The sequence below is a fragment of the Lepeophtheirus salmonis genome, chromosome 1 (assembly GCF_016086655.4).
Source record: "Lepeophtheirus salmonis chromosome 1, UVic_Lsal_1.4, whole genome shotgun sequence".
NCBI lineage: Eukaryota > Metazoa > Arthropoda > Copepoda > Siphonostomatoida > Caligidae > Lepeophtheirus > Lepeophtheirus salmonis.
Genome location: NC_052131.2, coordinates 26,316,808 through 26,329,294, shown reverse-complemented (window position 1 = coordinate 26,329,294; position 12,487 = coordinate 26,316,808). Strand labels below are relative to the sequence as shown.

General features: G+C 30.1%; 1 protein-coding gene across 1 annotated transcript; it reads left to right on the top strand.

Moving 5' to 3' along the window:
* The first annotated feature begins 1,260 nt into the window (after positions 1 to 1,260).
* LOC121121276 (neprilysin-1) lies at positions 1,261 to 8,140 on the top strand. Its single transcript, XM_040716176.2, has 16 exons — positions 1,261 to 1,396; positions 1,462 to 1,595; positions 1,670 to 1,801; positions 3,352 to 3,513; positions 3,589 to 3,669; positions 3,736 to 3,950; positions 4,005 to 4,205; positions 4,765 to 4,851; positions 4,911 to 5,049; positions 5,105 to 5,222; positions 5,629 to 5,824; positions 5,887 to 5,982; positions 6,032 to 6,138; positions 6,638 to 6,696; positions 6,780 to 6,831; positions 7,444 to 8,140. The coding sequence occupies exons 1-16, from the start codon at positions 1,383 to 1,385 to the stop codon at positions 7,991 to 7,993; spliced, it is 2,343 nt and encodes a 780-aa protein (XP_040572110.1). The 5' UTR covers positions 1,261 to 1,382; the 3' UTR covers positions 7,994 to 8,140.
* The last annotated feature ends 4,347 nt before the right edge of the window (positions 8,141 to 12,487 follow it).

The window sequence follows — 12,487 nt, the reverse complement described above, 5'->3', positions numbered from 1 at the left end:
AAAATCCGTAACTCGGGGAGGAAAAGATCTATAGCCCCTCCAATCCACCCCTTGTCGACGTCTTGAGGATGTTTCATTCGTTTAACTATAAGTAGAGATGAGAGTAGAAGGAAATATATCCAAGTCCCACTCTGATTCCCACTAGGATTACCACTCATAACTCATCAGTGATACTCTCAGGGGGTCATGAGCAACCACGCTCCTGGTTTGATGCTATACTTCAATGCTCCCTTTGCAAGAATGAAAGAATATTTATCCTAATAAAGGGTCGTCAACAACAACAGCAGAAACTTGCAGACTAAAAATACTTTGAATGTACAACCCTATAAATACTAATTTGACTCGAAGTTTCTTCAATATTTAATTATGAAATATATTTGAGGAGGAGCTTGTTGATTTCTTCTTTTAAAATAATTATTTAACAAAAAAAAATAGTGAATTATCTTGACTAAGTACAATCTTTAGTAGGGAATGAAATATTGTAGTTTATCAAAATTATATTATAGCTTTGGTTATAGTTTCTGAAACAACGAGTTAAGTTCAATATTGACTCTACATATAAACATACATATGTATATTAGGGCGGTGTGTTTTTACCTTTTTTCGAATTTCGATTACGACTATTTCGGAAAAGTTGTCATGTGATTAGAAAATAACTTATGGAAAATTTCATAGATTTCTTAGAGTGACGTCTTAAGGTATCACATTTCGTTCAAATTTTAAAATTAAAAGGAGCAAAAGTTCTTTATTTCGTCAATAAAGATTAAAATACAGCATTAATCATTATTGTGCGCATTTTAACTATGACAGATGATATTATTCTAACCTATAAAAAAAGAAAGAATATCAAAAGAAAAATTTGATCTTTCCTTTCGGGGATTGTAAAAAAATAGATGCGCCCTATATGTGGATCATCAAATTTCCCAAACTTTTTTCTCTTATTTTGCTCCATATGAACATTTTATAAAAAAACTTATAAAATATATTTTATATGTTAGAAAAAGTATCAATCAAAACTAATTTATACCAAATAGCTCAAAATGTATTTTTAGTATTTCAATTCACTAAGTAAAAAGTATTACCTTTTTTCATAATTTGATCGAGATATGCGACTTAAAAATGGCCTTGCAGGAACTTCCTTCAAATTTGTATGGGTATTTTTCATACAATATGACAACTTTTCCTTACTACCCGTAATCGAAAGTTGAAAAAAGCTGAACATCAAACCGCTCTAATGTAAAAAGATAAATGGGTAAGCATATCCTTATCAAGGTATGGATAAAGATAATGTTGTAATTAAAGATTATTCCAAGATTCTTTATGTTAGTTGCTTGTGACTTAAACAAGAGTTGAGAGGGGATAAGTTAAGTCTCTTAATCAACATGGAGAGCGGTTTGTGAGTTAAGATTTATTGCAACAACTTCATTTTTTTAATTTTTTTTTTTTTTTTTTGCATATCAGAGGATTCATTAAGTCATCAAAAGTTTTACTTTTGTTATTCGGAGCCTTTGGAGTTTTGATCATAGCATCCCTTTCTATATCCATCACCAATAAGAATACAATTTCAGATGAAGTATCCTTGTCTTCAGACGCTAGTAATTATTCTTTGTTCTTACATTTAAAAATATAAATTTTGGATCATATTATATGTACTCTCTAATTTGACTAGGAGAAGAAATTAAAACAAGATTAAAAACTATTGAACAAGAATTAGACGGTGGAGACGGAGACGGAGATGGAGACGGAGATGGAGACGGTGATACAACTGAAGTATGCACTACAGAAGTTTGTAAAACTTCAGGTAAGAAAATGATAACTACATAGAGATGTAAATATAAACTAAATACTATTGTGCGTAAAATAATCAAACATATTATCACTTCGTAATCTTCATAACTTCATCACTCAAGAGTTCTAAATCATTATGCAAGAGTACTGCTGGAGGTTAAAAAGAAGAAGTGACAAAACTTAATATCTAGCATAACACTTTTACTTTTGACGTCATTTACATGCCTGTAATTGGTGTGGTGTCGTTCCTCAACAGTGAACGTGGTTCAGTCCCATTGAGGTCAACTTTTCGGTTCTTAAAGAACTTGAAAATACTTCACAAAGGCGTCTACAGGGTTTTATAGGGAGGGGGGGATTTTTTTTTTTTTTTTTTTGAATAAAATTTCAAAGATAAAATTTTATTAAATTTTATCTTTGAAAATTTCAAATATTTAGTTTTTGATTTTTTTTAATGTTATATTTTCTAGTTAAAATCAAAAGTTCCTTTATTTTTTGTATCTTTTACGGACGTCTCTGTTTTATGACGTCATTGAGTGTGTTTCCCCTATTTTTAATTATCTGATTATATGATAGAAAATTATAAATTTGTGCAAAAATATAATATTTTTGCGGGAAATGAACAATGCATTTAGTACTACATCATTCAACGTTTCATCAGTTTCAAGAAGGTTATGAATGTACGGGATGGACCTCAGTGGAATAGTTATATCGCTGGAATTTTACCCACTAGGTTGAGATAATTTTAACTCTTAGGAGAGCTTCATCAAAGACCAAAGCGAAACATCCCCTCCCATATTGTCCATTCATTACATCAACCATTACATTAGAATCCCTAATAAATAATTTAATTGGAAAAAAAAATTGTCCATGGAAAATCGTTGAGTTCTCACACAATTGTAGCAAAGTGATTAAAAAAAATTGGTGGATTTTGGGGGAAACCAGTGAGTACGTGTACTCAAAACTAATATGCCAAAACACTTTATGGGCTCATGGGAGAAATTATTCCAGAATCGAGCGTCCATCTCCTCAAAGTTTCTGTATAAGTATCTCACATAAAAGTTAGAAATAACCTGGTTAAGTTGCTTAAATATGGTTACAATAATATTCAGGAAAGAATTTGATATAAATTTATTCACAGTAGTCAAATAAAAATAAATTAATTTGAATATAGGGCATACAAGCTTATTTTAATAACATTGTTTATAAATTATTTATTAAGTACTTAGTCGTAAACTCAAAAGGGATTTTTAAAAATCCCAGGAACATTATTGTATCTCTATATTTCACGTAATTTAACCAACTCATGGAATGCGAAAATAATATGAAATCAATCAAAATCGGCCGTTTTTATGGCATTTATTTTTTTAATTTTGTTTTCTTAACAATTTTGAGTAGAGCAGTCACATGATAGGAACAGCGAATAAGAAAATAATACCCTTTCTATAGTGTAGTGTAGATATTATCATTTTACGCAAACAGGCATGTAGTTTTTATTTACACCTCTACTAATAACCCATTACAAGACCTTCTCTCTAACTATTCCCAATACTCTCCAATCCATAGCCAAAAGTATCATAAGTAAAATGGATGTAAATGTATCCCCATGTGAGGATTTTTACGAATTTACGTGTGGAAAATATGTAAAAGATAATACAAACCCAGATGGACAATCAGATATGAGCATATTTGCGGACTTGAGTAATGATATTATGACTACCACTCTAGGTAATCTCAAGAATGGGAATACACAGACAGCATTGTTTATAAATCTTTTTTTTTTTTTTTACCAATTTTTCATAGAAATTCTCGAGGCAAATAATGATGATGTCCCTGAGGTAGTCAAGAAGGCTAGAAGCTATTACAAGTCCTGCATTGACATGAGTAATTAGAATTGACTTTATTGATTTTTTTTTCTTTTAACGAAACCTTTCAATCAAACTTATTAAGGTTCTATAAATGATGAAGGAAAAAAACAGTACAAAACGATATTTGGAAATAAAGGAGCATTAGGAGGATACCCTATTCTCAACTCTCAATGGAATTCGGAAGAAAAATCAAAAGAACTTGCATTAGGGAGAGTGCTGTATGACTACAACGAGGGTATCCTCATTCAAAGCTATGTATATCTAGATGCTCAGAATACTGCCAAACATATATTATATGTAATGTCAAACGAGTAAAAAAGTCAAAATTTCAATTATTATTCTATGTTTCAGATGGATCAGGCAAGTTTAGGACTTTTAAGAATCAATTTTGTAGATTCAGAAAAATATAAGGAAATCATAAAGGCATACCGGACTCTTCAATCCAGCACGGCAAAGACTCTTTTTAAATACTTAGACATTAATAAGCCCGACGATGATAAATTGAATAAGGATTTAGAATCAATGTTTCAATTTGAAAAATCAATTGCCGGGGTAAGGAATTTAATTTATAACATATACCTACATAAGGAGCCAGTTTTTTCTCTTTTCATTCATTATTATTTTAAGGGGTTTCTTTATAAATTAAAAAACCCCTTAGTAACATAACATTAGTTACATAGACAAGAGACTTTTAACAGCGACTCACTTTTTTAAATATTAATTTTGAATGACGTCATAAAAAGGAGGACCACTTCAGAGGTAATTCGTTCATTATGGATGCTTCCACGAAAATAAAGTTGAAAAGAAAATAACTTTGAAGAAATGCCCAGACTGTTGCAAAAGGAATTTCCAATTATCGAAGAAACATGATACTTTTAATATTTGAATACTTAGTCTTTCAAAAATAAATATTTTTACCCCTAAATTATATCTCCCTTTTGTATGACGTCATATTTCTTTAAAATCGAAAAAGTGAGATTTTTAGTCATAAAAGAAAAGTAGCTTTTTAAAAAATAATTACCCGGAAAAACTGCTAAATATGTATATCAAACGCAGCAAGCCATGAACCCACCTATAAACAAATAATACAAATTATTTTTTAACCTTCAAGATCATGGTACCAGAAGATCAACGTCGAAATTCTACTGCTATGTATAATCCAATGAGTTTGGCGGAAATTATGAAATCATATACCCAGGTAAAATCTCAAAATCCCTAAGTCTTATGACAATTTTGATTGATTTATATTTTCAAAAGATTAAATGGAAAAACTATTTCAATGAGCTTCTAAAGGGTGACAATCCAATTGCAGAAAATGAACAAATCATTGTGGTACAGCCTGATTATTTTGGAAAGTTAAATGAACTTTTGGATGAAACAGATGATAAAATCATATGTAATTGGTTGAACTAATGATAAATTCTATGTATTCATATTGTTTTCTAATTTAGATAATTACATACACTGGAGAATACTTCTTCAAACCTTACCCAATGGACCAGATGAGATGAGAGAGCATTATAAAACATTTTTAAAAGATGCTATGGGCATAACAAAAGAAGTTTTAAGGTAAGGATATATTTCTTCTGTACGTTTTATGGATATCTCAATGTCTGTTTTTGGTGTTATGACACATGGAATAAAAAACAGTCGGAAATTTAGCCAGTACACATACAAAATAACCAAACATGTTCCTTATATATTTTTTCCCCCTCTGAGACCATCAAGTGTTTTTGGTGTTTTTGACCGAAATAAAACCTACTTTCCCTTCTCTCTTAATATATATATCTCTTTTTCGCCGTCTTTCTTATCTTTGCCCTCTGTCTCTTTCTACATCTCTTTCTAAGTAATTCTTCTTCTACCTTCATTCTTTGTTTCTATTCCCCTCTATTAATGCCGACAACGCGGGCACCCATTTCCATAAATAAATACATATGAAGATGAACTATTCACGAAGTTTTGATTTTTTTTTAAGGGATAATATATGTGCAAAAAGAGTCGCTGCTCCCTTTGATGGAATGGGTGGACTCGGCTTTGCTGTTGCCTATGAATATATTCGGAAGAAGTTCGATGATGATTCCAAGAACGAAGTGGAAAAAATGGTTGGGGGCTTAAAATCTTCATTTAAGGAACTTGTGGCGGAGTCCTCCTGGATGGATAAAGGAACCCAGGTTTTTCTTTTTAAAGTTTATAAAGGTGTTTGTTAAGAATCTAATAATGAGTTTCATTACAGAACAAAGCAAAGGAGAAGGTGGATTCTATGGTCCAGTCCCTTGGATATCCAGACTGGCTCAAAACGGAATCAGAGATAGAAAAAAAGTACAAAGAGGTAAGACGTGGTTATGCATCGATTTTTCTTATCCATATTTCTTTCTTAGCTTGATGAATTAAAACCAAAAACCCTTTTAGAAAACATAAAGAAAGTTAGACAATTCGAATCCTTGACTTCCTTCTCTGAAATTAACTCAAAACCGGATAAAAATGCGTAAGAGGATTCTTTGATTCTGTACCTATACCAAGGGGTGTTCCCTGGATTATATATACAATCCAGTTTTAGGGGGGAGGGGCTTCGTTTTTCGATTATTTTTTTTTAGTACAAAAATTAAAATGTTTTAAATTTTATTTTCAAATGCAAAAGCTTTTCCCAAACAGGTTAAAAATTTGGAAAAAAAACAACACACAGGCATAATTATTCAGAGAAATTTATATTTTTTGGAAAAAAAGTTGAAAAATTTAATTTTTGGAAAAGAATTTCAAATCTTAAACGTTTTGAAAAAAAAATCAAAAATTAACAGCTATTTAGTCAAACTTAAATTATCACAACTGTTTACAAAGAATTAAATTTTTAGGAAAATTAAATGGGGGAATATCCTTAATTGGGGGGGGGGTACAGCTTCTCCAGTCTACTCCCTGGAGACGCCTTTGACTGCAATAAATGTATATTAAAACTTCATAAATATAATTGTCTTGAAATTATATATTAGGTGGCCTCTGCATCCCGCAGTTGTCAATGCTGTCTACTCACCCATGAGGAACTCTATCAGTAAGTAAATTTCATATAAGTATAACAATGCTGCTGCTTTAAGTGCTCCCTTTTTCCATTATTATTATTTTATTTTTTTTAAGCCTTCCCGGCCGGAATCCTTCAGTATCCTTTTTTCGAATCCAGCAATCCCATGTAAGTTATATCTATATACAGTCTTCTACCATCATAACTTTAACTCAAAATCGGTCTCAAAACTATAAAAAGCTGCTTAATATTCCTAAAATTTATCTGACAGTTTAAATATCCATATTTAAACAGCTCTTGAGTTGCAATAAGTAAAAGTTTTTGAGTGACAATATATATGAGATATTATGTGTAGTTTTAAAAAACTTATTTTTTAACAAAGTCCATGTGACGTCATAATATTCTATAAAAAAATTATTTTAGCAGAAATTGAGTAATTTCACATACACAATACATACGAAAATATATATCGAAATATTTTTTATTTAAACTTTAACATCATTTAATAATAATGTAATATTTTTAAATGATTAAACACTTTTCAAACTTTTAGTGATTCTCAACTTATTGCAGCTCATTTTTTCCTGGAACACCAGATAAAAAAATTCGAAATGATATATCAACTTTTTCAAAAACAGACAGATAAATATTCTTGACACTTTACAAATCGATATATATATATACATATTAAGGAGTATTAAAAAACTTTCAAAAGTTTTGGGAACCATTTCAACCATATACACATACCCCATATTAAATATGATATTTCTTCTTCATCAGGTACTTGAACTTTGGTAGCATTGGTGTCGTCATTGGTCATGAAATTACTCACGGCTTCGATGATCAAGGAAGTCAGTATGATAATAATGGAAATTTAGTGAAATGGTGGTCAGATAATTCGCTTGAAGCATTCCAGAAGGAAAAAGAATGTATAATTGAGCAGTATAGCGCCTTTAATGTACCAGAAATAAGTGAAGAAACTTATGTGAATGGAGTTTTAACTCAAGGAGAAAACATTGCGGATAATGGAGGACTTCGTGAATCTTTCCGAGCCTATAAAAAATGGGTCAATTCGAATAATGATGAACCAAAACTCCCTGAATTGGAGAAATATACTTCTGAGCAAATGTTTTTTATCGCTTATTCTCAAACTTGGTGTCAAGTCAAGACGAAAGCAAGTCTACAAAATCAAATTTTAAGTGATCCTCATTCCCCTGGAAAGTTTAGATCCTGGGGGCCCGTTTCAAACTCTAAGTCTTTTTCCAAAGCCTTTAACTGTAAGCCGAGTGATCCTATGAATAATGGAGAAAATAGTTGTGTCCTTTGGTAATACAAGTCTTGTAATTGGAGAGTATTCTTAACAATATGTACACATAATTTTGTCTAAAAGGTTGAGTGATAAGCACTATCACAATTGTATCGCTCTTTATTTCTTCTGTTTTTAAAAATAAAAATAAAGATTTATTCATATTTCAAATCCGTTCATATTGCAGTAATGCTATTCAGAAGCCTTTTGGCTATGTTACTAAAAAACGAGAATCAACATGACAACACAATTTGAAGAATTTTGATGATGAAATCAGCTATAGCTGTCATTGTGTTTCATGGGATGAGCTACAAGCAGCTGTGAGGAAGGGGGAGTGGGAGAAATTATAAAAAAAGGCAATACTTACTCCGATGTTGATCCTGAATTCTACTACGAGTCCACTAAACCCTTTGAGGACTTGTTGTGTTGTTTAAATTCTGAGTTACTTTTCGTCTTTTATGAGCATACGCAAATGTTCAATCCCGTTGGGTATATAGCAATGATAGCTTACTAGTAGTAGAAAAGTAAATTCACTCCTCAGGTTGTTGTAAACTTCAACGAAATGGTAAAGCTAAGAAATTCAAACATATATAAGTTCACATATAGCTATTTCTTAACAAAAATTTCAAAAATCCATTCCTATTTCTCAAAAAAATCCAAGCATTTCACGAAAATTAAATTTCAAATATATAATTTTTGGAAAAGAAATAGAGAAAAAATTCCAAAATCCATAGCTATTCACAGATAATTAAATTTTTGCAAAGAATTAAAAAAATTAAATTAAATTTCAAATATTAGATTTTCGAGTAAAAAACAATAATTTATCTTTATTGAAGATTATGTATTAAATCCATTTTGTAGTGGATATCAAATGTTACTTAATTTATTCGACAAAGGAATGCATCTTTTTTGAGTCATTATTTTGTTCTATCATCAAAAATAAATATATATTTGCAGAGGATATATACAAGGGGGGTAGAATAAAAGTTCTGTAGCTTTTTGTAGTTTGGTAGGTCTGTTTTAGTCTGGATAAAAATGGAATTGCTTTGGTAAGGATCAAAAATTAAAACCGAAAATAGGGGTACAAAATTTTAATTTTATTTTCTTGAAAAAAAGGTCAATAGGGTAAATTATGAAGCAGAGTAAAAAATAAATATTTGAATTTTTTTGTGGGATTTTTGACATTTTGTTAAATTTTTTATCCAAAAAAACCCTATACATTTAAATATAAAATTATCCTGGCACCCATAGTTTGTATAGTAGACTGTTCTGTTTTTGATACATATGTTGTTGATATATTGAGATATTTGAAGGGTGTTTTAAAAATTGTTCTTCCCAAAAGATTTTCCAATTTAATCATTTTTTTTTTTTTTCGATTTCAAAAAATATTTGATTTGTATAAATTGACAGTTTTTAGTCGATTTCTATGACTAAATCATTCTTGTTTACCCTTTGGATGTGCTGTAAATTATAATTAACGTAGCCAAAATTTATTGTTACGATATGAGGATGGTAAATTAATAGGTTTAATTTGAAAAGCCGATATGGGGCAATATAATTATAGATAACAGTATGCAACAACATGTAAGTTTTGGAACTATCGCTAACTAAACCCTTCATTTATTCGTGTTATTTAGCCCATAGAATGAGGAAAGGGTCTCTGTATCAAGAAATTATTTAATAAGAAATGTTATCTTTCTTACACCATCTGATTTAAACAAATCAGATATATACAACGCCAGATATACAAAGAAAAATAATTTATATTACAATTATTAAAAAAACACCTTATTAAGTTTTGTTAGGTTTCCTTATTTTTTCCCACACTTCGACATGTGAGAAGAAAGAAAATTTTTTTTTCAGGGTTCTAAATACACTCTAGACCCTCGGACTTTTTGTTTAAAGTTTTGAAAATTGTCGTTTTTTTCGAAAAATAATACTTAACATTTATTATTAGAAGAATAGTTAGGAGCACAGGTTTTTATACGTAAAAAATTTTAAAAACGGAACAATTTACGTTTAAATATATATTTTTTTCTTTTTGTTTTTTTTTTAAATTAACGTAAGTGTTATTTGTTTAGCAAGATATTAAATAATTTTTTGAAAGATCAAAATAGCACCCATTTTAATTGCGGGCTCTTAAATCTAAAAACAGAAGAAATCACGGGTTATAAGGTATCAAACACTGTTTTATTAAAGTAAATATTAACCAAAAAATTAATCTGTCTGGATAACTCTTCCGGACTGTTCTGGATTTTCATGTTAAGATATCCTTATGAAGTAAAAGTTAAAAAATGTACAAATAGGAATTATTGTTTGTGCTAAGAAGTAATACATTATTTTATTAAAAAAGTAGTTAATAAGTTTAGCAGTATTAAGCAGGACCTCTTCTCGCAGCGTTGAAAACGCAAAAAGGAAAAAATTGTTTTGTGACGTCATCGAAACGGCAAATTTCGATCATTTAATATAATATACATATTTAAAAAAAAAAAAGAAACTTACGTTCGTTCACAAATGAAAATCAAATTACAACAAAATTGTAGACATATAATGGTATAATAGTATGAACAATTAAATACAATAAATAACTTGTCAGATTTAGTTATGTGCTGAGAGGAGAGTTAATTAAATGATATATGAGTAGGACTTAGTAATGAGTAAATTTCTTTGTGTGTCTTGCTTTAATTTTGCAGTCTTTAGCTTCTTTGAGAAAGTTTAAGTACTTTATAGAATGAAATGTTCTTGTTCTGATAAACCTGAAAGATGAACAAAAAAATTCTAATTCAATACAATAAAAGTTTTGCATTTGAATAGGAAATAGTTGAATAGAAGAGAAGATAATGAAATACAATAAAAAAACTATTGTTACCTTATTCTATTTTTTACATGGCTGTAGTAATATTAAAGTATGTAGTTGCTGTTATCATGATAAAATAGTTAAGCTGTAAAATTAAAAAAATCTGCAATGATAAATAAATTTGCTGTTTTCATTTAGTAAGATAATGGAATGAGTACCAGAGACTCTGCTTTGATATCAAATATTTACTCATTTCTTTGACAAATACTCACTTCTTTGGACATTTCATCAAAACACAGGACACCATATTCATAGTTTGGCTCCTTACTGAGTTCAACTTGTTTTTCAATAACTTTTAATATATTTCTTTGTACTCCAGAAGTGTTTCAAAATCTTTAATCCATCTTTTGAAGGATGTCACACTTGGTAAATGAAATAACTTCTTTTCCATATAAGTCCTGCTTGAGAGGTTATTTAAAGCAAGGCCCTTAATAATGTCTTCCTTTTCCCACCGTGTCTTAGATTTGTCCTTAGCTATGAGCATGTTTGTTTGAGAAGGTGTGAACCATTTAAGGAGTTCTTTTCTCACGAGTTGTTTAATACTCTTTTTTGACTTGAATCTTACATTTGCCTTCTTTTACAGATTGAGGGATTCTGTAAGAGATTGCATCTGGTTCTGCAACACTTTGATTTTTTTTTTTCAGCAACTTCTGAAAATCCTTGACGGTCTGGGATCCGGTAGTTGTCATTTCAGGTTTAACTTCAACACTCCTGGTTTTGTCAAAAATGGAATCTTCTTTGGATTTAGTTTCAACTTCTCTCATGACTTGATGAAGTATTTCTCTCCTCTATCTCTTAGCCAATCTTTCACATCTTTCATCCTCACGAGGATTAGGATCTCCATCATCCACCACAGAGTTGAACAGTTTCAAACTTGGAATGTCATCCTTCCTTAGTTTTTTCCCAGCGGCCTTTCCCAACAATTCATTCTTCAAGGATCTTTCGTAATTTTGATCAGTAAAATGACTGGAACAGACTTGGGGAAACTGAGGCATATTGTCATTCCTTCTGCAAAATTGTATCCATATGTCACGAAAATGAGAATCCTTAGGGAATCCAAAGTATGTAATTCCATTTGGAGAATTGCATGAAGCAACGGAAGAAATAGTTTTTGATTCTTCCTTTCCATTTTTACTCCAAAGGCATTGATTACCAAAGTTGATAATTCTGTAGAATTTGTAACTTTTGGTATTATTGTTTCAAATACTGATGTGATTATCATCTGCCTGCTTTATTATGACTTTTGAGGGTATAACGAAAGTATTTATTAGCAAAATGTTTAATGAAGATAGACTACGTATAATTGACTTAGACGTTTTTTATCCTTTACTGTAGATTTTATAACGTCACACTCCATGAAATTGTAATTCATTATTAACCTTTTTCTCAGAATAATAGCTAATGAAACGACAAAGTAGAGTATTTCGAAATATATTTGAAGTTCCAAGTTTAAAAAAGAAGGCTTTAATTAAATATAATCTACATAATCAAAAATATACCATCATACATTTATGTTAAATATACAAAATTAAACAATTGGAATCATATAACTAATAACAATAAATCATATATACAGAATATTGAAATAATAGATTGATCCAAATAATATTTTCTTGTTCTGACATCGGAATCCAGTTAAATATATCATAACTTTGGGTTGC

Excerpts from the sequence above, each read along its gene's own strand:
- LOC121121276 (XM_040716176.2), top strand. Across the intron at positions 5,050-5,104 it reads AACAGATGATAAAATCATAT|ATAATTACATACACTGGAGA; the intron begins GTAATTGGTTGA and ends TTTCTAATTTAG. Across the intron at positions 5,825-5,886 it reads GGATGGATAAAGGAACCCAG|AACAAAGCAAAGGAGAAGGT; the intron begins GTTTTTCTTTTT and ends GTTTCATTACAG.